Here is a 25,791-nt window from a genome sequence, read left to right as displayed (position 1 = left end):
CAAAAGTCCATTGACTTTAGTGGGGCAAAAATTTCACCCAATGAGACTTCGTGTGCTATGCAATAGGAGTAAGGTTGCAGAATCATTCAATATGAAATACATATTATTTAATCAAATAGGACTTTTTTTTGCACCCAGGCTCAGTTCATCTCAGTATGGAGCCAAGCCAGAGGTCAGTCCAAATACTATTAAAAACGTCCTAACATTTGTTCCGTGGATGTCACTTCTGAAACAGCAGCATGAAGTGTCCTGCTCAGAGACAGAGTTACATTTGCCAAAAGACCTCAGGGGCTTTAGACCAAAATAACATGATGTTGCCTGCCCCACCTTGGTTTCTTTCATGTTGCTGAAGAAAGGCAGGTATTGTTGAAATCCCTCTAATCCTAGTATTTAGGGTAGTTTGTTCCACCGGCTCCTCACTTTCACTGGTTACGGACAGTTTTATGTATACAGATTGCCCCTGCCAAGCAGGATGACATACCTCAATCTGAGAGGAAACTGGTTTCAGATATTGGGTCTAGCGGTGCTCTCAGCATCCTGGAATCAGGAAAGATACAGCCAAACTAGTCCCATCACTATGCTATCAACATTTATTTACTAATACTTTCATTTCCTGTTCTTTCAATGTTGTGCTCAAGAAAAACTAGCTTCAAAATCTTGTGTCTAGATTAACCATTTAAAGTGCCCACTCCAGACAACCCCAGGGATCGTCAGGCCCATGCCAAATGTTTTATAGGCAGGCTTCTTATCTATATGGCTTAGCAGAACTAGCAACATGTACCCAGACTGTCCCTTTATAGAATCTATGCATTTTTTTCCAGGGGAGCAGCAAGAATGATTGATGAATTATACAGAGCTAAAATATTGGTAATGAACTCTGAACAGAAACTAGCCCAATGAATAAATGTTTAAAGTCATTGCTAAACTGCTTCTGGTGAGATAAACATTTGAACTTGTACATCAGCTTTAGAGTCTGGTAATAATTAATATTTAGCTGGAAAATATTCATTGTCTAGGAGTTAATTAAATAAAGCTTATTTCAGTGATTCTCATGGATTTCAAATCCAATATTTAAAGAGGATGGTGCCATGTTCTTTAGATGCAGATTCCATTTCTTATTTATTTGTGTCCCAGTAGCGCCCAATGAAGATTAGGGTCCCACTGTGTTTGGTGCTGCACATATATAGAGTCAAAGGCAGACCCTGCCTCAAAGAGTTTACGTTTTTATAGACAAGACAGAGGGAAGGGGGGGGAAAGGAATCTGCAACATACAAAATGACTTTTTTTTAAACTGGTATATTACAAAAGGAAAAAAATCCAAAGGATTTTAAAAATGAATTAATAAATAAATTAAAAACAAATCAAACAAAAAACCCAAAACATACAGTGGTACTTTATGTAGGTGCTGTCTGTATTTCACAGCTGCACCAATAGACAGCCTTAATTTATACCCAGCATTATTTACAACATAAGCCATAGCCACTGGGGGTTGGGCTGACCTGTGCTAGAGGGAGGTCAGTCCAACCCCCGGTTTAATTCTCTGAGACTCACACACCTACCCAGCTTGGTAGATGAAGCCGCAAGTCTGGCAGACAGGATGAGAGTCCTGGAGGAAGCGGGGGGAGTTTCAAAGGAAGGGGGAGATCTTAAGGTGATAGGCGGGGAAAGGGATTCTTGGGGGAAAAGGGGAAATTCTGAGGCCCATGTTTGGCAGGGCTGGGGAGTGGGCAGGGTGGAGAGTTGCTATGGGTGGGGAAGGGCAGCGCCTGAGCACAGATGAGCGCATCAAGCGATGCTGTGGTGGGCTCCTCTGAATCCACAGGCAGCGGAAGCCAATGCACCTGAGCAAGCATAATTTCTCCCCCTTGTACATATGCATGATGATACAGTCTTTAATTATGTGATCACATACTATGTCTTTTCCTATGACAGTTTACAACACATGAGGATCTGCCTTCTAATGTTTAGTTCCTTTTCCTATGTACACGGACAACTGGATATTTTTAGTAATATATTAGTAATATTAACAGAAATGATGCGTGTATGACATCTTCCTGCACCCCAGTGATCTGAATGGGAAATTTTACAGAATGATGTCTCACTGCGGTCATCTGAGTTAACTAGCAGATTTGTATGTATTGGAAGGGAGGACCACATCTCTGTTTTGTAAGCCATCCTCAAGGACCTAGAAATGTATTACCTCAAAATAACTGACATAGGTTCACCAGACCTGCCCTTTTAAGAACTAGAATCAAATTTCTAGTAGAATTTGATCTGAGTAAAGCAGTTTTTCTCAACCAGGGGTACACGTACTCCTGGGGGTACACAGAGGTCTTCCAGGGGATACATCAACTCATCTGGATCTTTGTCTGGTTTTACAATAGGCTAGGTAAAAAGCACTAAGTCAGTAAAAACTAAATTTTCATACAGACAATTACTTGTTTATACTGCTCTATATACTATACACTGAAATGTAAGTACAATATTTATATTCCAATCTATTTATTTTATAATTATATGGTAAAAAATGAGTAAGTCAGCAATTTTTCAGCAATAGTGTGCTATGACACTTTCGTATTTTCTGATTTTGTAAGCAAGTCATTTTTAGGTGAGGTGAAACTTGGAGGTATGCAAGACGAATCAGACTCTGAAAGGGGTACAGTAGTTTAGAAAGGTTGAGAGCCACTAGAATAAAGCATAACAGTCCAGTGGTATTGAAAATAAGAATCCAAGCGATACACTTGCTTTTTTTCTTTATTTCTGTCCAGATTAACCCCAAGTGGTAGGCTAAAGCAAGGACTTTGCATAATTACAAATCCCAGTGAACAATACCACACTGATGTGGAGATTAGTGTAGGCCAGGGGTCAGCAACCTTTCAGAAGTGGTGTGCCAAGTCATCATTTATTCACTCTAATTTAAGGTTTCGCGTGCCAGTAATACATTTTAACGTTTTTAGAAGGTCTCTTTCTATAAGTCTATAATATATAACTAAACTATTGTTGTATGTAAAGGAAATAAGGTTTTAAAAATGTTTAAGAAGCTTCATTTAAAATTAAATTAAAATGCAGAGCCCCCCCGGGATTGGTGGCCAGGACCTGGGCAGTGAGAGTGCCACTAAAAATCAGCTCACGTGCTACCTTTGGTACGCGTGCCATAGGTTTCCTACCTCTGAGTCTAGGCACTATTAACAATTCTGCCTCTATGGCAGTTTCTCTGAGACTGGGGTCGCTGCTTGTGCAGGGAAAGCCCCGGTGGGATGGGCCAGTTTGTTTACCTGCCCCGTCTGCAGGTCCACCCGATCGTGGCTCCCACTGGCTGCGTTTCGCCAGGGCAATAGGAGCAGCTGGCAGCGGTGTGGGCCGAGGGACTTACTGGCTGCTGCTTCCAGCAGCTCCCAGTGGCCTGAAGCAGTGAACCATGGCCAGTGGGAGCCGCGATCGGCCGGACCTGTGGACGGTGCAGTTAAACAAACTGGGCCGGCCCACCAGGGGCTCTCTCTATACAAGCGGCAATCCCAGTTTGAGAAACACTGCTCTATGGTAACCCAGGTCTGATCTAAAACCCACCAAAGACAATGGAAGTCTTTTCATTCACTTCAGTGGGCTTGTCAGGCTCTCAGCATGCGTGTACTGGAGATTTGCATGTGTCTGCAATACTGTGCACAATGGCCAAACTTATATTTTAGGATTAGATAATGTGATGACTGCTTTCTTTCTTGGGACACATAGTGCATTTCTATACAACCAGAGGTGTTTTTTCTGCCATTTGAATCCATTGATGCTATTATTCAAATGTTTAAAAAGAATGGAGTTAGGGATTGCCAAAGGGAGCATGGTAGTAGTCTGGGTACTTATTCACCTGAGTAGTCTCACTGACTGCAATGCTCTTGTCCCTAAATGCTCACGAGCATGGATAAGAGTTGCACAGACTAGCCTTTTTAAAAAACAAAACACCAGATTTTTATGTATAAGAAAAGCCATGTCCCGTTTTGATATTCAGAGTAGAATACCTCCCAGACCTTTCCATATTATTTGTTTTTGCTCCTCAGCAGAAAACTAAGCTGTAGGTAACAGCTGTATCTTGCTTTTTATTGTAGTCCCCAAATCCTGCTCTTAATGGGGCTAATGAAATCTGTGATATACAAGATCAGTTTAAATAAATTCATCAGCAAGTTGTGTCTTTTGCTAGTAGAAATCAGAGAGTGGTACCTGCACCATCAAAAACTTATAGATCTATATAGTTCCAAAGACATCATCTAAGTTTCTAGTGTTCATCTTCATTCTCTTCAATGCCACCAGTTTCATGTTAGTGTGCCTATGTAACACAGAGCCCAATACTGTAAGCTAATGTTGGGGGTACTCAGTGCCTCACAGAAAGCACTCACCAAGTCACCATCATGGATACTTAAGCCCAAGAAAGAAACAATAGTCTGGTTAAAGCCACACCAGACTAGAAGCATGAAAAAGTGGGTTCTAGCCCTGGTTCTCCTGGATACTGCATATGTAGGGTTGGGTATTTGACCAGTCCAAAAATAATCAAATATTTTAACGCACTAACTTATTAAAACAGTAACAAAAATGGTTAAGACTTTATGGTCTCCAACAGGCATAAGTAGGTACTGTTGCCTAATTAAAAAAAAAAGTTACTTAACTTAGTTTATCTTAACTAAAAAATGTGAAATTGTGAAATTGAGTTCTAAAAAACAAAAGTAAAATTATTACTTTTCTGGCACTGTTAGGTAAGCATTTTAGTGTGAGCATTATTCAAGACTGATTAGTTACAAAAGAAAAAATAAATAGCAGTAAAACAAAATCTAGAAACTATTAAAGAAAACTATCATTTTAAAATGACTCTTATGCTATGTAGGTGTCAAGCAACTCTTCAAGCAGCAAATAAGTGATGGTCACATAAACACCACCCTATACCAGAAGCCTACTGACTGCTATACTTATGTGCAAGCCTCCAGCTTCCATCCAGACCACATCGCACAATGCATTGTCTACAGCCAATCTATAAGATACAACCGCATTTGCTTCAATCCCTCATACAGAGACAAACCCGTACAGGATCTCTATCTAGAGTTCTTAAAACTACAATACCCACCTGGTGAAGTGAAGAAACAGATTGACATAGCCAGAAAAGTACCCAGAAGTCACCTGCTATAGGACAGGCCCAACAAAAAAAGTAACAGAACGCCACTAGTCGTCATCTACAGCCCCTAACTAAAACCTCTCCAGCACATCATCAAGGATCTACAACCTATCCTGAAGGATGATCCCTCACTCTCACAGACCTTGGGAGACAGACCAGTCCTCGCTTACATTCAGCCCCCCAACCTGAAGCAAATACTCACCAGCAACTACACACCACACAACAAAAACACTAACCCAAGAACCCAATGAGGGCTAGCTCAGTGGTTTGAGCATTGGCCTGCTAAACCCAGAGTTGAGAGCTCAATCCTTGAGGGGGCCATTTAGGGAACTGGGGTAAAAAAAATTGTCTGGGGATCTGTCCTACTTTGAGCAGGGGGTTGGACTAGATGATCTCCTTAGGTTCCTTCCAACCCTGATATTCTATGATCCCTCCAACAAACCCTGTTGCCAACTATGTCTACCTATCTATTCAAGGGATGACCTAACCACACCATCAGGAGCTCATTCATCTACCTATGTGCAAGCAATGCCCCTCTGCCATGTACATTGGCCAAACTGGAAAGTATCTATGCAGAAGAATAAATGGACACAAATCTGACATCAGGAATTATAATATTCAAAAACCAGTAGGGAGCACTCAGTCTCCCTGGACACTCAATAACATACTTTAAAGTAGCAACTGTCCTGGTCCACAAGTGGAGATCCTAGGCACTACTGCAACATAAATAAATGAATGAGTGACTTCCCTAACAGACAGGCTGTTGTGAAGATAAAATCATTACTGATTGTAAGGTATTCACAGATATTACAATATTATGGGTCATGTGAGTACCTAGATAGAGTTTTTTGTCCACAATTAATTGTAAAATCAGAGACCACTTCTCAAAAATCATATGTGAAACATTTCTAATGAAGAAATACAATAAATTAGGACTGTGGATGGGCTTCTCCCCCTGAGACACTTTTGCTTGTGCTGTCTTCATTTTTCCCCATAATATTCAAACCAAGGCCAGGAAGCTTTCTTATTAATATTCCATGTCTTCAGTTGCTTCACTATTTATCATTGATACACTTGTCAAGGGAATGTTTCCTTTTCAGAGGACAGCCTTGTAAATAGCATATGTCACACCTGTTGGTTTAAATCAAGGGTCGGCAATCTCTGGCACGCAGCTCACCAGGGTAAGTACCCTGGCAGGCCAGGCCAGTTTGTTTACCTGCCATGTCGGCAGGTTCGGCCAATCACGGCTCCCACTGGCCGCGGTTCGCCGTCTCATGCCAATGGGGGCAGCGGGAAGCCGCAGCCAGCACATACCTCACCCGCACCGCTTTCCGCCGCCCCCATTGGCCTGGGACGGCGAACTGTGGCCAGTGGGAGCCGCGATCAGCCAAACCGGCCGATGCAGCAAGTAAACAAACTGCCCCGGCCCGCCAGGGTGCTTACCCTGGCGAGCCGCGTGCCAAAGGTTGCTGACCCCTGGTTTAAATGCTTTTAAATAAATCATTTCTGCACTCTAATTGCTTCGTACTGTTTTTCAGAAGATGGTCTTTGTATCTATCTGTTTTCTTAATCTCTGTCACCTCCTTTACACCTGTTCAGGCTTTTCTAACAACTCCAGTGAATTCCCAAGGCAGATGGCTGGGAATCAAAAATTAAAGCTCAGCTAATTTCTGAGGGCAAGCCTAATGGTCTTTCACTATGAGATCACACACAGCTAGAAGGGGAAGAGCTCAGCCATCTTATCAATTTGCAGTTTTCTCACATAAATATTTTCAGATATGTTGTCAGCCCTTTCAAATCCTCCCTTTCTCTTTCAAACACATCTTGTTACCACACACAACCAACTCCACATGGGGAGAGAAAGACTATGACACAATTTCTAGAACCATGTGGCACCTCCTGATCTGCCAAACATTGACACACAGGGTCAGATACTGCTTTTGATTACATTTCTGCAGCTCCTGTGAGTTTTATAGTGGTTGGCATTTGTGTAACGGGGAGAGAAGCTGGTTCAGAAAGTCTGATTTCACATCTGGCATAGCTTACAGTGCAAGAACATTGTCTCATGTAAGTTATTGTCAGTACAGTAACAAGCTTGATTTCCAAAGTGTGGCTTAACTTTAAAAAAACAAAGATATTTTTCCTAAAAATCTGCAGCAAAATGGACCAACTAATTCCCTGGCAATCTCATTGGAACTGAGCACTGTTGTCAGGAGTAGGAGGAGGTATTCGTTATTATTATTTCACATTTGAATACAGTATTAGAGTGCCAGAAGTATGTAGCGCAATTGCTGAGAGAATATAGACAACCACTTATCTGAGGACTCAAGTTTAGAAGATGCCGAGCACACTGAACTTCCTTTGAAACTAGTGAGAGTTGAGGTTCCTGGGCATCTCTTGGGGACACTTAACTCCGGCAGGACCCTGATTTACTTTACACATGGCACGATGTAAGAAGAGATAAGATTAGTCAAAGGGGGAAGTTTTCACAAGATAAGGCTCTGGAATTGCATGTTTTCCCAATTTATGTATCATGTTAGTTTTCCTCTTTTATTTTTTTTAAACTTAGAATTTCTAAGGTTGATGTGGGAAACATAAGCTCCCATGTGGAAAATCATCTACTCTTAGGCAAAATTTTGAGTTATGGTTAAGATTCTATAGTACTGAATACGCCAGTTCTGAGGTGAATTTGTTCAGCACTGAATGGTCCCAAAATGTGTCTGCCACCTACACAATCAGGTACATTATATGTAATATTTTGTTACATTCAAATAAACCTCACGGAACACTCTGTTTCTGCATGGCAAATATGAGAATACGGTTTCTACGCTTCTGCCAAGAAATGCATCTCAAAAAGAGTTATAATGCAGAACAAATATGGAATATTGACTTTATTGTATCTTTTGACCCTCACTTTTGCTTTCTCTAGTGCAAATCACCTGCAAGGCTGACACTGTGGTCACTCCATGGGTGACATTCACCAATGCAGTGGGCCAGCACAAGGTCTATGTATTACATAGGCACAGTTGCCAAGTTCTGTGCCACTCCCTGTGTGATTATATTTCACCAGTGAGAAGGTCACTTATTTCCTCCTCAGGCTGCCTATCAGCAGCAGGACAGGTGTGAGGGAGGCAGAAAACCATCTATCCCTCCCCACAGGAAGGGGTGGACACAAATGGGGTGATGGTAGAGCCTAGAGAACATGCTATTGTGGGATTCAGGGACCAACTGTGGAGGTGGAGGAGATCTGGGGGCTTGTTCAAGGAGAGGGTGGAGGAAATGACAAGAGAGCCTGAGGCAGCCAGTGGCAGATTTAGATACAGGATGAGGCCAGGAGTAGGCTCCATTATTCTGCCCCCAACCCTATTGCTACAGCCTGCTCCCTTTGGTTCACATCCTCATACCTGGTCACTGCCGACTGTCCTTGCTCCCCTTGTGCCACCATAGCCTGTCCCTGCCCCCTTCTGTTCCCGTCCCCACCTCCATTCTAACCCTGCCCCCTTCCTGCACTCGCTCCCCTGACTTTTCTCTGCACCTCCCAGCCAGAGAATCACTTATGGAGCCCGCTGATTCCTCTTTCTCTTCCAAGCCACCAGTTTCATGCTGACTGAGCACCAGCAAGGTGAATGTTGAGAGCAGCGGAGTGTCAGAACATCTCTGATGGCTGCGAGGAGTAATTGTCAGATAATCCTGCTCAGTCCCTATGGGATGCACAGGATTCTAGCAGGGCTGCCAAATGTGTGATTGTCATGCCCAATGCATTAAAAACTTGCCAGTCCTGCTTCAATCCCACTTTATCCCTGAAAATAGGTTCTAAGTGCTGCACAGGTCTCATGCTGGCCCTTTGCTTCTGGGTGAATTTAACTGGTATAAGGAACTTCCATTACCTTCAATGACCATCCCATGAACTGATCAGCTGCAAGATTAGGCATTTGTGCATTCAAATGGCAGACAGACTGCATGCCCATGTGAGGGGCATTTTCTTTTAAATAAGGAATATTTATTAAAAAGTCATTGAAACTAGGTCCCACAATTCACTATGATTGGCAAGTCCATGGGGAATTGTGCCTTCTGCTGCTGATTGTTTTGCTATCCTCCCAACCCACCGTTTGTCTGTTTTGTTCACCTGCCAATGCACCTAGGTGGTGCCTTCACTAGTAAAAAATGTGTGTTCTTAACACGTTAGTTAACACATAGAAACTAACACCAGATTAAATCCTGGTGAAGAGAAGGCAGTCTATAGTTTTCCCATGAGTTAACAAATTGAAAGGGAGCCTAGGTTTCGCCTAAACCTGCTAACACACCTTAAAAGTGCAGTTGCCTGTTCTTCATGAGGGCTTTACCTCCTGTTAGTTACACATTAGCTAATACACCTTTTTTCCTACTGAAGAAAAGGTCATAAAATCTCAGGGACAGGAACTTTCTTCCTTTCAGACCCAGAAAGATGCATGCTGGGGCAGCTTTAAAGAATCCCATAACAACATTTGCTTTGTGGAACTGGAATAAAACGAGACAAAATGCTCATATTGTTCTGAAGGACAGTAATAATTTTGGTTATATCCTGTAGATTTTTAATAACTATTTCATTCTCATAGACTCCTCCATGTGAAAAGGTCTATTTTTTTCCTTCAGCTCCCTGCATTGTCATCACACTGTTCTTGTACGCTTTTCATAACAAAGGTGAGATGAAATTCAGCACATGATTTTAAGATATTTTCCAAACAATACAAACAGGGTTTCACTGCTGTTTGGGAACAACTGATTACAGCAGATTGTGCAATTACTGGCAAAGCAAACAGAATTCACCTCACTAATCAACAGGGAATACAAATGTCGAAAATTAAAGTAATCACAAGCCATCAACATTTACCTCGGACAAGTTTTTAATTGTCACTTGAAAACAATCAAACACAAGGGCATGATTCAACTTAGTTCTTGATCTGGGGATAGTGAGTAGCAAGATTTTCTAGTTTCAAATTGCTAATCTCAAAACCAAGGATTGTTAGATTTTAATGCACACAGCAGTCAGATTTCTTCTAAGTTTAATGTAGAAATCTTAGAACAGAGCATTTCCAGGAAACTAATTGGGAAAGTAATGCTCTGTGTCTGATTTCAGCACTCTGTGGAAAATGATGCTTCATTTAATGACTGAACACCTGTGAGCAGCTCACAGAAAGTTGTCCCCAAAGGAATACAAGTCTCTAAGTACAAGCAAATCAGATCATGCCAACAGCAACAGCACATTCTGTTACATCTCCATTCACAAAGAAGTGGGATAATCCTCCTGATACAATTTGCTGGCCAGGAGACTTATTTCGCTTCGACAAGAGCAACTACAAAATCCCAGTTAGTGGACCCTATCTGAGTAGCTGACAGCCTTAGTAATCTTGCTTGTTAGCATCTGGCAACAGAGTCAAGTCTCTTTCTCTCTATAGGGTTTTCAAATTATTTTGCAGTTCATTCCAGGTCTGAGCAATATCTGATGCTATAATAGCAGAACAGGTTCTCTGGGAAGTGTGGGTGGGACAAACCCAATCTTCTCTGCTAGAGTTTTAGTAGGTGACACTCAGCCAGAAGGACAAGTGGGGATGTATGGGTCAAGACCTGTGAATTAGATATTTTGTATGCTAGGTAGGAAGAGTTGGGACCTATGTTGCAGATGACTGTCAATACCTCCAGAAGGAAAAGAACAAGATGCCAGTTTCTCTTGAGAAGGTGATTGTTAGACACTTGTGTAAGAAAACGTAGTTATAGAGTCATAGAGTTTAATGCCAGAAGGGACCACTAGATCTTCTAGTTTGATCTCCTGTATATCACAGGCAACCATGACCACTACCACTCAGCATCCACACACTAAACCCAACAACCCAAATTAGATCAAAGTGTTACAGCCCGTAAGAGGCTAAACTATTATGTGCCACAAAAAAGAATAGGAGGAACCGAGATACACCAAGGCCTGAGGCCCCCGCAGTGGCAGAGGAACGATTGAGATAAAGCCTGATAATCTTGGCAAGTGACCTACACCTCATGCTGCAGAGAAAGGTGAAAAACTTTCAAGTTCACTGCCAATCTGACCTGGGAGGAAATTCCTTCCCAACCTCACATATGGCAAAGAGTTGGACCATGAATATGTGAGCAAGAACCAGCCACCTAAGCTCATGAGAGACAGAATACTCAGTGCCACCTCAGAACACTAGCCCATTCCGTTCAGTGTCCAATCTCTAGATGTGCCCATCTTTGATGCTTCAGAGGAAGGAGAGCAAAAAACAAAAAACGAAAAAAAAAACCCCACACCCCAGAATACATTGAAGGAAAAATAAACCTCTTTCTGACTGTTCCCTCAATGTATTTATAGAGCCCAATCATATTCCCTCTCAGCCTTCTTTTGGCTAGGCTAAACAAGCCAAGCTCTTCCAGTCTTTTCTCAAAAGACAGACCTTCCATTACCCTAATCATCCTCTTTTCTGCACTGGATCTAGTTTAAACTAATTTTTCTTGAACATGGGTGATCAGAATTGTATACCGTATTCCATATGAGGTCCTACCAGTGTCTTGTACAATGGATTAATACTTCTCTGTCTCTGCTGGAAATGCATGATACATCCTAGGTATCCTAGGATTCCTTATCTTTCTCACACAATGACTTGATGACATTCTGACGTCAAAAAGGTTTCTGTTACATCACATTGGTAGCTAATCGACATCCCATGATCGACTAACACACCAGGATTTCTCTCCTCCATTGCTGCCAATGCATGAGCCCCCAGCTTACAGCAGGAATTCTTATTATTAGACTCTAAGTGCATGGCCTTAAATTATGTACTATTGAATTTCATCCCATTTCTGTTACTCAGGTCTTCAAGGTCAGCCAGATCTTATTGACAATGCCTCTCAACTCTGTATTATCAGCAAATTTTTTCCCTCCTCAGATGTGGTAATTTCCATTTCTGTACAACAGCCATCCTGCCTTTATGCCCTTGGTCCATATTATCATCTTTACTGAAAACTGAGGCAAAGTATTTAGTTTTGGGCCCACACTGAGATTATCTTTAATTTCCTTCCCATTAATTCATCTCTTGACTGAGGCAGTCTCTCCAACTATCACTTGTCTCAGACAGAAATTTGTGGAGAAAGACATCTTTTACCACACTCAAATTGTTTTAAGCCAGGGTATAAAACACAGAAGTGAACAATTGACCAATGTTTTGGAATGATCTTCCCACTGATACAACTGATACTGCAGGTTTTGGCTGCTGCTGCCATTCGGATTCTTTAATGGAGAAGCTGGTGCTGCATTTCCCCGTCAAAATCGCAAAGCTGAATAAAGGGTCCGGAGATGAGAGAACAAGAAGCAATGGTCTCAAGTTGCAGTGGGGGAGGTCTAGGTTGGATATTAGGAAACACTATTTCACTAGGAGGGCAATGAAGCACTGGAATGGGTTACCTAGGGAGGGTGGTGGAATCTCCTTCCTTAGAGGTGTTTAAGGCCTGGTTTGACAAAGCCTTGGCTGGGATGGTTTAGTTGGTGTTGGTCCTGCTTTGGATTAGATGACTTCCTGAGGTCTCTTCCAACCCTAATATTCTACGATTCTATGAGATCATGCCTGATGGCAGTTGCTTCTAAACTGCCCTCCTGAGTCAACCATCAGGATTCCTTATTTTTCTTACATGACTCGATGACATTCTGAAGTCAAACCCATTCAGCCTTTGCATTTGCTCTTGCCAAATGTGTCATTGAAAACTCAGATTGTAGCCTCACCTTTTTTCTGAGCTCCAACTGCAGTGAGCATTTCCATGGATGACATTTCAAGAGCTAGCAGTGGTCAGCACTGATGACTTGAAACAATGCTACCCTTCATCAGATGACAAAGGGAGTAAGACTTCAGTCTCTAATGCTTTGATGACCTTACACAGTTCAGAACAGAAAGCAATTTGATTGTTTGGTTATAATAAGAGCTTCTGGTTGTATTGGGCTAATTTTGGCCCATTAACAACTGTGATCAAAGTCAAAGGTACACTTTTGTAAGCAGAAGCTCATCTCAAGTTCGTCAGTGTCTGCTGTCTGCAGTCTCACTTTCATTTGAAGAGAGGCAGGAAGTTCTGGTACAGCCACCTTCCTTCAACCAAGAAAAGATCCAGATTGCAGTCCATAAGCTGAAGTCAGGGGTAGCACCAGGGGTTTATAACATCACATCCTTGTGGCTGAAGATAGGTGAAAGTATTATTGCACTGTGGCTGCAGAAGCTCTGCCAGACCACCTGGCGCACTACTATCACCCCCAATGATGTTAGTAAGGTGTTGTTCTGCTTCTGTTAAAAAAGGCCGAGAAGGAAGACAATAGAGGTGTTAGGCTGTTATCAGTCCCAGGGAAAGTCTTCACTTCTGTGTTAATGCCTCAAATGCTCTTTGTGGCACATATTGGGATAACTCAGAGCAGCTATAGGGTATGTCTACACTACCCGCTGGATTGGCGGGTAGTGATCGATCCCCGAACGCGTGCTCCGTTAACTCCGGAACTCCACCAGGGCGAAAGGCAGAAGCGGAGTCGACAGGGGAGTGGCGGCCGTTGATCCTGCGCTGCAAGGACGCGAAGTAAGTCAATCTAAGTTGATCTAAGATACGTCGACTTCAGCTACGCTATTCTCGTAGCTGAAGTTGCGTATCTTAGATCGACCCCCATCCCCCTGTGTAGACCAGGCCTTAGATCTATGGTTGTTCCACTGCCAACCAGATCTTTAGTTTGAAACAGCTTTGTGAAAAGATGACTGAATTCAATAAGCCATGCACAACACTTGTTATAAACTCCCATCTGACCTCTGATTCAGTGCATTGAGCAAGTTTGTGGGACCTGATGAGGCAACTCTGTGTTCCTGGGGAGATAATGTCATTGAAAAAAGAGCTCTATAATGGAATGGCAAGTTGCGTCTCAGTCAATGGCAGATACAGGGCATGGTTTCCTATCTCCCCAGGAGTTTGGCAAGGCTAGATTCGGTCACCATCATTGTTCAATATTAGCATTAATTGGTTAATGGATAAGGTTGAGGAGGCAGCTATTGGTGATGTTGAGCTGAACACCATCCTGCTTCAATACACTGATGAGACTGTCTTGTTGGCTCAGTTTGGTGAACTGCTGAACCTGATGGCCGATCTAGTTGGGTAAGAAGCAGCACACAATGGTTTGTTGTTTAAGCCAGATAAAACTCAGTCCCTGGTCATTACCATCAAGCAACCTCTAGATTACAATCAGATCAGTATTAACCTGTCTGGGCCGGACATTGAACAGGTGGCAACTGTCAAATATATGGGCAATGACATAGGCAGTACTTCAGCAACCTCTACGGGGATGTTGCAACATCAGGCTTGCTACAAAGCTGCAAATCTATAGAATGACAGTTATATCAACTCTATTACACAGAAGTTAACTGTAGGCACTGATGAAAGCAGAAGAACATTGTACTGATGTTTTCAATTCTTGTTATCTCCATCAGCTGCTCCATATCAAGAGGCAGGACACGATCAGAAATGAGGATATTTAAAGCCAAACCCAGCAACTGCCTCCATCAGCATGTTTGGTTTTGGTGGCTTTCTTGGTATGGATATATTATTAGAATGGAAAACCAAGACATTCCAAAGTGTTTACCAATGATTGCCGCCACACGGCTAGTGATCATGTGGGTGCCAAAATATTTGGAGGTGTGATAAGATTGCCAGTTATGGACATAAACTGAATATCCAGCCAGACCACCTTAATGACCTAGCTAGAGATGTAGGTGGTGCTTAATCTGCAAGGAGACCATGTCTTTTGGGATTTGCCAGGGTGATGATGATGATGATATTACAGAAGCTGCTTTGGTGGTGACTGGTTGATGATCTTTTGGAGATGGATGAAGATTATGTGCCTGTGCTGATATAATAAGCTGACACAGATACCACTGATTACATGAATTTGTTGAGTGTACTGCAGATGTTTACAGAAGTTGAAAAAGTGACTACTCTTTTTTTTTGAGCATAGATTAGGGCAATTATTCATCTTCTCCAAAAAGTCTTTCGTGAAAGGTTCTCGAGCAGGGCCGTCCTTAGCCATAGGCAGAATAGGCAGCTGCCTGGGCACCACTAGGTCTGGGGGCACCGCTCTGCCGGGAGCCCAGACAGACGAGAAGCAGTGGAGCATGTAAGAGCAGGGATGTTGGGTCCTAGAGAGACGAATGCAGCACAGTCTGAGGGAGGGGATTGGCTGCTGGGGTCTCTGGGAAGGAGTGGGGGAAGGAACTCACCTGCGAGTGTGACTCCTTCCCCCGGCATGAGGTGAGGCAGGCTCGGCAGCTCTGGCAGTATCCTTTGTTGTCCTCCATAACATCTGTTCTTCTCCCTGCCCCATGGAGCACCCCACCTTTCTCCCTCCCCCCACGGAGCCCCCTCTCTCTGCCCTCCCCTCCCTGGCTGCCTACTGAGGAATGAAAGTGAAAGTAACTCACTTCCTTGGCAGGCAGCCAGGATTGGAACGGTCGCACAGGACTGGGCTGGGGATTGCCAGATAGCATGTGCAAAAAATCAGGACAGGAGGTTGGGGTAGGGTGAGCAGATGTCCCACTTTTATAGGGACAGTCCCAATTTTGGGGTCTTTTTCTTCTATAGGCTCCTGGTGCCTATATAAGACAAAGCCCCAAATATTGGGACTGGCCCTATAAAAGCAGGATATCTGGATCTGGTCACCCTAGCTGGGGAGCGCATCTCTCCCCCAGGCGTAGCTGCACAGGGCAGGATGAGCTGCTGTGGCTCTATGGGTGCCCCATCCCTGAGATCAGATGCTGTGCTAACTTCACCATGGTCCGTTGGGCTGGCGGTGGTGCCCATTGGCGTGTGATCGGACCTGAGGGTTTGCTGCTGCTGTTGCCACTCTGCACCCCAAGAGATGGATTTTGGGGTCTTGCAGTTTTCCACCTATCTCCTCCTCTACTGCAGCTGTTGGACCAGCAGGCTGGGGGTTGAGCCAAGCATGAAAGCAGTGCTGTGTTGCCATTTAGATTGTCATTTAACAAATTTGTTTGCCAAAATGCTTGCTAACAATCCTGAATTCAATTTCAATTTTTTTTTTAAAAAAAAATCAATATCTTAGCCAAAAACAGAAAATTAAGTTGTTGACAATTATTTGTGACAAGTTTGGTATGGGGAAGGGAGTGGGCCAGTTTCATCAGAGAAACAAAAAATGTTGACTGACTTTCCTATAGCCCTGTTACTGCTAAACAGAGCCCTCCAACAACTGTAATATGCTCATCTCCTTACTAGTGTATAGAGCAGGGGTTCCCAAACTTTAACAGCCCGCGAACCCCTTTTACTAAATTGTGAAATGTCATGAGCCCCCTCCTAAAAATGAATATTTTCAGGGATTTAAGTTTAAATTTCCTCAGTGCGATGGATGCCCCAACTGCCCGCCCCACTCTTCCTGGGGCTCAGGCTGGGGTTCGGGCTGCCGGCTCCCCTGCTGATGGGGGCAGGGCTCAGGCTGCCAGCCCCACTCTTCCTGTTACTCAGGCTGCCAGCCTCGCACAGAGCACTGGGGTTCAGGCTGCCGGCTCCCTTGCTGACCACCAGGACTTGGGCTGCCAGCCCCAACTGCCCGGCCTCAGTCTCCCTAGGGCTTGGGCTACCAGCCCCGCACGGAGTGCTGGGGTTTGGGCTGCCAGCTCCAACGCTGACCGCCAGAACTCGGGCTGCTAGCCCAAACTGCCCAGCCCCGCTCTCCCTGGGGCTTGGGGTGTCTACCCTGCAACCGGGTCGCACCTGCTGTCTCCAATGCCCGGGATCCTCTGGCCGCCATTAGTGAAATTTTTCTGGAACCCCCTGTAATGTTCTGCAAACCCCCAGTGGTTTGCGAACCCCAGTTTGGGAACCACTGGTATAGAGCAGGGGTCAGCAACCTACGGCACACATGCCAAAGGTGGCATGCCAGCTGATTTTTGATGCTCTGGGGTTCCGGCTGCTGCCCCATTGCCAGCCAAGGTCCCAGCCGCCGGCCCCACTCAGCACCCGCTGCTGGCCTGGGGACCCCCTAGGAGCCCCAGGCTGGCAGCAGGCTAAGCAAGCCAGTGGCTGAGACCCCGGCTGAGCCACTCAACCCACTGTCAGCCTGGAGTTCCATTCACTCAGCTGGCAGCAGACTGAGCGGGACTAAATTCAACGAAAAAGGAAAACAAGAGCAACTAATGACAAAGTGCAAGAACCTAGAGAGCCTCCTGAAGCACAGTGATAGTTTTGATTTAAATGGACTTGAACTGTACGAAGAATTGAGTACACTGTCATCAGTGTTGCCACATGCAAAATCGATGATGGACATTGTACAGTTTATTCATACCAGCAAACTTGTTGAGATATATATATCCTAATGTGTACATTGCCACTCGTATTCTACTGACAATTTCTGTAACAGTAGCATCAGGAGAACAGAGTTTCTCAAAACTAAAGCTCATTAAAAACTATCTCCGCTCTACAATGAGTCAGGAACGCTTGACTGGTCTTGCTATTCTTGCAATCAAACAAGACATCTCTTTGTCTTTGTCATATGATGAAATTATTACTGATTTTGCAGCCAAAAAAGCCAGAAAGATTGCTTTTAATTAAAAACAAAACCTTGTTTCAATACCTCTTCATATAAATTTCCAATAAAATGGTGACAAATTAAAAGAATTATATTATTTGCATCATTCTGTCAAATCAGAATTTTTTCTATAGTGCTACTTCTTTAGTGCTAGTTCATCAGCATTACAGTGTGCTTAATTAAGTTAAACTGGTTTTAATAACATGCATGTGGCAAGTTTTCCAATACTATAAGATTATGTTTGTGTTGCTCAGAGCAAGTCAGGCACAGGGGCACCAGTTTAATAATCCCGCCTAGGGCACCATAAATCCTAAGGACGGCCCTGTTCTCGATGGTACTGTTCTGTTCCCTCCTTGTATAATGTGTGCATAGATCCATTGGGGTATGGTTAGTGAAGAAGTTACTGATTGAAATTCCCTAAGTATTTGAATGACATCTTGAAGTGCTCTAAGTATTTGAATGACACTGGTCTCTAGACTGCCATTTTTTTTTGTGAACCTGCTAGTTGAATGGAATGACATATACAGTGTCAACAAAACTTGGGGAATGGATTAGAGCTAGCTGGCTGAAACTCAAACTAGGTAAGGCTGAGATAATGTTACTAGATTGGAGAAAATGACTGAAAGGAACATCAAGCAGTACAAAAACATACATGGTTGATGGAGTCTACCTGCTCCTGTAAAAATTCACAGCTTGAGGTCTTCAAACCAATTTTGAGGATTTCAGTAACTCAGTCCTGGGTTAGGGGTTGTTATAAAAGTGGATGGGTAGGGTTCTGTGGCCTGCCTTGTGCAGGAGGTCAGACTAGATGATCATATTGGTCCCTTCTGACCTATGAGTCTATCTTCAGCTATTTCTGGATGCCTACATATGGAGCTGGGCAAACACCCTCAAAAAAAAAAAACATTCACAAACATTTATTTGAATTCCGCACAGTTCCTAACTTTGGCCATGTTCATGCTCCTTTATTAAACTGCTATGTTTGAACAAAAATATTTTGATAAGTTAGATGGACTCAAGTTAGCAGAGCCTGATGTAATATATCCTAGAGTACTTTAAGGAACTATCTGGTATTATCTTTGATAACTCATGGAGGATGGGTGAGGTCCCAGAGGACTGGAGAAGGACAAATATAGTACCTAACTTCTATACCTGGAAAGATACGGGAACAAATTATTAAACAATCAATTTGTAAAAGCCTAGAGGATAAAAGAGTTATAAGTAAATAGCAAACATGGATTTGTCGAAAACAAGTCATGCTAAACCAATCTAATTTCTTTCTTTTGCTTGGGTTATTGACCTAGTGGATATCACATATCTTGATTTTATTAAGGCTTTTGGCACAGTCCCACATAACATTCTCATAAGAACACTAGGGAAATGTGGTTGAGATGCAATTACTATATAGTGGGTGCATATCTGGTTGAAAGACCATACTTAAAGAGTAGTTATCAATGGTTTGCTGTCAAACTGTGGGGATATATCTAGTGGGGTCCAACAGGAGTTTGTCCTATGTCCAGTGTTAATGACTTGCATAACGGAGTGGAACGTATGCTTATAAAACTTGTGGATGATATCACCCAGGGAGGGGTTGCTAGCACTTTGGAAGAGAGGATTAGAATTCAAAATGACCTTGACAAATTGGAGAATTGACTTGAAATCAACAAGATGAAATTCAATGAAGACTAGTGCAAAGTACTACATTTGGGAAGAAAAAAAATCAAATGAACATCTACAAAATGGGAAATAACTGGCTGTGCAGCAGCACTGCTGAAAAGGATCTGGGGGTTATAGTGGATCACAAATTGAATGTGAGCCAGCAATGTGATGCAGTTGCAAAAAAAAAAAAAAAGGCTAATACTATGCTCGGGTGTATTAATAGGAGTGTTATATGTAACATCTTGGAAGTAACTGTCTGTTCTACTCCGCGGTGGTGATGCCTCTGCTGGAGGACTGCGTCCAGTTCTGGCTGCCACACTTTAAGAAAGATGTGGACAAACTGGAAAGAGCGCAGAGCAGAGCAAGAAAAATTACACAAGGTTTAGAAAACCTGACCTATGAGGAAAAGTTAAAGAAGACTGGGAACATTTAGCCTTGGGAAAAGAAGACTGAGGAGGGACCTGATAACAGTTTTCAAATATATTTATTAAGGGCTGTTATTACGAGGACAATGATCAGCTGTTCTTCACATCCACTGAAGGCAGGACAAGAAGTAATGGGATTAATCTGCAGCATTGGAGATTTAGGGTAGATATTAGGAAAAACATTATAATTAGAAAGATAGTTAAGCACTGGAATAGGTTTCAAAAATGGAGATTGCAGAATCCCCATCACTGGAGGTTTTAAAGAACATGTTAGACAACCACTTGTCAAGAATGGTCTAGATGTATGTGGTCCTGCCTCAGTGCGGGGGGCTGGACTAGGTGACCTCTTGAGGTCCCTTCCAGTCCTACCTTTCTACGATTCTAGGTTTTTGTTTGTATAAATGTTTGTATAAATTGCTATTCTTTGTGTGAGTATAGGTATGTACATTTGAACAAGGTAATTGCGCATAAAAACTGTTTTTGTCTATCTGGTGGCAATCAGAACGATATTCACACCTATTTAAGCTTCAGACTTTTTACAATCTCTGAATATATTCCTAGTAGAGATCAACTGCGGGTTTACACTGGCCATCATCCTGCGTCATGTACACATAAAAATCCATGTTCGCTGTAAATTGACTGCATCAGATTTCTCTTTAGTAATACACTTGCAAACTAGGTAGGTGTATCCAGTATTTGAGTAGACTCCTGGAAAGGTCCTTCCCATCAGTCCTGGATTTTAATGAGTGTGCATTTGCTTTTTGGCCATTTTCCCCAACACATCTGTTGCAATGCTGTTAACATGGTCTTATTGTATTGCAATGTGTTTTAAAACCCTTTTTTATTTTTTTGTTAAATTGGAACATTCCTTTGAGATGTTTTGAGGCCCATTATCAGAGATCATCCTTCAGGATTCTATATCTGGCAAGAATAGCCTCCAGTATGTGATTACTGTGGAATATTGGTGTCCAGGCTTTGATATCCAGAACGTAGTTTACTAATCCACAATTATGAGATAGTCACTGCTCTTCCATAGGCATAAATCGGTGTCAAAGGTCTGTCACAGGGCTAAATAAGTACCTCAAAAATATCCCTCAAATATTTTCTTAAATAATGCACGGGACATGATTTAGGTCCCCTTTGTGTTCTTATCATGTAGATTCTAGTAAGCTAATTTCCTAGCAGAAATGTTTATAGAAATAGAATTTTAAGTGAATATCAGTGAATATTTGCTGAAAGAAAATTCTAAACTGGTTGTGTCAGTATTGGAAAATTGATTGTAAGAGTTACATTAGTACAACCAGAAAACACAGGTGATACCATGTGACTGACATCTCCAATGAAAAATCAGCCAACACACCTTGAATTTTGAATATTGACAATAAATTGCTCATGAACAATTGGCAAATCAATAATTTTTAAATGATTAATTCTCAATAACAAACACACCGCTCCCCCAATATAACACGACCCAATATAACACAAATTCGGATATAACACGGTAAAGCAGCACTCTGGTGGGGCGGGACTGCGCACTCTGGTGGATCAAAGCAAGTTCGATATAATGTGGTTTCACCTATAATGTGGTAAGATTTTTTGGCTCCCAAGGACAGTGTTATATTGAGGTAGAGGTGTACAATTGAGAAAGTCAGACAAATGGCTCATCTGTTTCTTTGGACAGTTAATTCATCCTTTCAGTCCCCGACTCTGTTCAGTGGCCGTAGATTTAGTTCTCAAAGGACAGAAGAAATTAAAATTAAAAGGAAAAATTTGCATAGGAAAATCAGAGCATGTCACTGTGCCAATTCAGAGTCATACAGCATGAGTAAACAATATAGCCTGTAGAGGAGCATCTGTTAAAATCTTCAAAAATCAGTGCAGGACATTCATAATCATCATCAGAAAATGAGTTGGGGATCAGAAAGATGCAAGAGGAAAAGCTGTCAACTGGGAATGCTATAGACAAGTTACTTCCTTGGGTCAGTTAAGTAACTTGAGTGCCACATGTAAGAGGCAATTTTTGTTTAAGTAAATGGATTTGCAAAAGCAAAACTTAAAATATATTTTAAGAAACCAAAAGGTCTAGATAACCAGAAAGACTTGAGAGTAAATGTTCAGTGTGACAGTGTTACATGTACGTTATTCAAAGGGATAATACATAAACTTTCTGTAATACATAAACTGTACATAAACTTTCTGGGTCAGATGCTGACTTTGGATACACAAGTCACTCTTGTTAAATGAGAGATTTCCACATGGAGGACAGAATTTTAGCCTGGGCACTCAGTTTTACTCCCTTTGGTATTACCCATGTAATGCTATAATAGGTATGTATTTATAACTGTGAAACTCATTTGAAACTGTTTATAATGAAATCGCATTAAAGCTCCAAATTGTTCCAATGCATTTGATGTGCAAATTGCAATTCTTCTTACTAAGAACCTCTGTTTATAGTAATGATAATACTCAGCACTCATGCGGTACTTCCTGTTTTCCAAAGCACTTTACAGACATTGATTTCTGAAATTAATCCTTCGAATGCCCATGAAAGGGTAATTCCTGTTATTCCCATTCTGCAGATGGAGAAACCAAGGCAAAAATGTTATGTGACTTGACCAAAGCCACAGATGGGAGCCATTCTCGGGATAACAACTCAGAAGTTGGTGGTCAAACCAATCTTGTGGTCAAACCATTAAACCATGCCTTTTAGCTTCTGTCATGGAAGCTATTCTGTGAAAAAAAATCATTCTCTTTATGAGGTTTCTTAGACTATATAGGAGGAAGAGAGAGAGAGGTATAATTTAATGAACTTGATGAAATCTTTTAAAGCTCTGGGAAAGCTCTGATCAAGCAATGCACGTAAGCACCTTCATAACATTAAACACTTGCGTAGCCCCAGTGAAGTGCTTTTTTGGATTGAGGTCAAAGAAAGTAGTTATCCCTAGACACAAGGTTCTGGTGTAAAATGGAAAAACAGCATTTGTTAAAAGTAAATAAATGACATGTGTGTAGGGCTTCACCAGCCTTAGGCACAAATATGTCAAGCTAGTAAGAATGCCAAGGAGATAATTGCGACAATTAGCCCATTTTTGATATACTTTAATTAAAAATTCCTGCTCATCTGTAAAAAAATAGAAGCCTTGGCCCAGTGTATTTAGTCTTAAGTGAATTCACCAGCCATGTTCATAAGCTGAAGATACAGGCTCAAAGCCCACATCCAAGCACTCTGGTACTTTGGGATTTACATGGTTTGCAGCTGGTCCTTATCTGTAACCAGCATCCAAAGATCCTGAACTTCAGAGGAAGAAAGGGTAAAAATCTGGATCTATCATTCTTGTAGTGTGGGCTTGCCTTTATTTGGCCTTGCTGTCTAGTTTTAAAGATTTCCTTGTCAGGAAAACTAAGAACAGTGAATTTAAATATCTGAAGGCATGAGGGAATCAGATTCTTTTGTAAGACTTCGTCCTGGAGAAACCACTTTCAGTCCTAGAAAACTTTTCATGCCTTCATCTCCTGGACTCTTTCACTTGTAAATACTTGGAAGATGGTACTGAACATGTTGTTATGTACCTCTGGCAGCCTCGCTAGGAAACCATGCCAGGCGATAGCTTCTCTAATCTGCTGAAAGCCTAGTGGGCTGAGGTCATGTGCCACCCAGTCAGAGGTAACCAGACCTGGTGCGAGCCTGGAGTGTGGAATGAGATGTGAAATGCTAAGAGACAGAGTGAGTTCTTACGGCTGAAAATGACATGTGACTTAAATTAGCACTGTAACACCTCCGTGTAATGATACAAAGTTGCTTTTCATTTTGGCACACTGGTTGCCAGAGGATGCTCAATGAGATACCAAGCGTTGCATTTTACATCTAGGTTCATGTAAGGTTGCTTCTTACTGTCAGAACAATGCCTGTCATTTTACAAGTGCAAGTACTGGCAGACTTAAGAGGACAGAGGGGAACCTGGTTAACATTAAGAAATGAAGGTCATTTCATTTCAATAAGGTTGAAAGGGAAACGTAATTGTACATTTGCTATTATGCTACACTGAGATTTCTCTATGGCAAATGAATTCACATAGATACCTTTGCTGTTTGTTTTGTATTAAAAGGAGCTGTTAGTCATAACAACTTGTAAATATTTTAAGTCATCACCATGAATTTGAATGTCAACTAACTTCATCTACATTCCTGCATGCTGCATAATCAACACAAGAAACATAATATTTCAAAAGTGATACTTACATCTACAATTAGGAAGTCGAGCCAACACCAGGCATTGGTGAAATATTTCTTGAAGCCATAAGCCACCCATTTCAGAAACATCTCCAGGACAAAGATGTAAGTGAAAATTTTGTCAGCATATTCCAACAGGGTTTTAATGTTTTTTCTCTCTTCAAGGTAAATATCTTCAAATGCCTGGAAGTACAAAGCATCGCTTTAGAACTGCTCTGCAGTACTGCAGTGGAAAACGTTCATATAGTGCAAGTCTACAGTATTGTTTGATTTGATGTCACTTATAACAGAAGCCACAGTAAATGTATATTTTGTATTTTTAAAAGTAATGAGTAACTATCTGTTTTCCTGTAGGCAATTGTTCATTATGAAGATGCACTTAAAACTGTATTTTGGTGGCCAAGCAGAAATATTAGGATTTATGTAATGGAGGTGTCTTTTCTGGATAACCTGACTGTTAAATAGAAGGAAATCCTAGGCATGAAAGCTGTATTCTTTTCCCTTTATTTTTATACATTAAATTGATTTTGGGGGAGATTTTCAAAAGCATTGATGTGGCAACAGCAGTTGTGCTTTTAAATCCCTTATGCACTTTTGAAAATCCTGTAACACATTGACCACCTACCATGCACCACCTCGTGGCCTGAGGTGCTCTGGAGATGCCCTGCCTCAGTTTCCTTTTTCTTCAAGGGGCTTCTCAAATAAACTCCAGACTTCTTGAGTATTAATAGCTCTTTAGAGGATTAATTTATTACAAAGTGTCCCACAACCATATTCCAGATTTCCCCAGAACAGTCCAAACAGTATATTCAATCTGATCAAGTCCCAATAGATTTTACACCAGTATTATCAACGCATTATCATATGCCCCCTTCACTCTAGGAGACCATGTTTTTTAAGGAACAGAACATAGAGCAGAGGACAGGTAACTATGGTGACTGCTTGTTTTATTCCTTGCCCTATCACTGATTTGCCATGTGACCCTTCCAACCCTAATAATCTATAATTCTATGATTCTAACCTTGGCTAAGCTAGTTAACCCTTATTTCTAGTTTACACAGCTGTACATTGGGGATAATAATACTTCTTTCCCAGGCATGTTGATAAAATTTGTAAAATGTTTTGAGATCCAAGGAAAAAGTGCTATGCTACTCAGAGCTAGTGAAAACTATTATTACCCCATTCAAAATCTAATTAAGATATGAAATAATAGGCATAGCAAAAATAAAATAAATACATAGGGTTATACTCATAATTTAACTTTTTTTCCCTGAGAAAATATTTTAAATTAACCAGACATCAATCAGTAGGACACTGATATTTTATATTCTAAATTTACAAGACTGCCTTGTTTCTGAACTGGTTCAGTGTTTGCTAGCCTGACGGAGAGTTTTTAGCACATTGTTTCTAAATAACAATATAAGGCCCCCATCCTGCAAAGACATCTGCATATGCTTAACTTTACATCTGTGAGTGCCATTGACTTCAGTAGTGTTCCTCACATGTGTAAAGTCACCCATGTGCATAAGTGCTTGCAGGATCAGGGCCTAAAGAACAATCACAAATGTGCTGATCTTTTTTTTTAACCTGCATTTGGACTGTGGGGAACACAAAAGGGAAAGAAAAATTGGGGATGAATGAATGGTACAGTGGTCAGTTCCAAACCCAGTCCATGTATACAGAACCTGTATAATTGTTCCAGATAGCAAACTGGTTAATCAGCCCAATTC

General features: G+C 41.9%; 1 protein-coding gene across 3 annotated transcripts in view; it reads right to left on the bottom strand.

Moving 5' to 3' along the window:
* The window catches only part of LOC127045478 (sodium channel protein type 5 subunit alpha-like), a 365,137-nt gene that overhangs the window by 63,673 nt on the left and 275,673 nt on the right, over positions 1-25,791 (bottom strand). For all 3 annotated transcript variants that reach the window (XM_050941520.1, XM_050941519.1, XM_050941518.1), the window contains one exon: positions 24,071-24,244. In XM_050941520.1, coding sequence (XP_050797477.1) covers positions 24,071-24,244 — 174 coding nt within the window. The remainder of the gene's footprint in view (positions 1-24,070; positions 24,245-25,791) is intronic.

Source organism: Gopherus flavomarginatus, chromosome 2 (assembly GCF_025201925.1).
Source record: "Gopherus flavomarginatus isolate rGopFla2 chromosome 2, rGopFla2.mat.asm, whole genome shotgun sequence".
NCBI lineage: Eukaryota > Metazoa > Chordata > Testudines > Testudinidae > Gopherus > Gopherus flavomarginatus.
The sequence above is the reverse complement of the archived record's forward strand: the minus strand, read 5'-3'. Positions and strand labels throughout refer to the sequence as shown.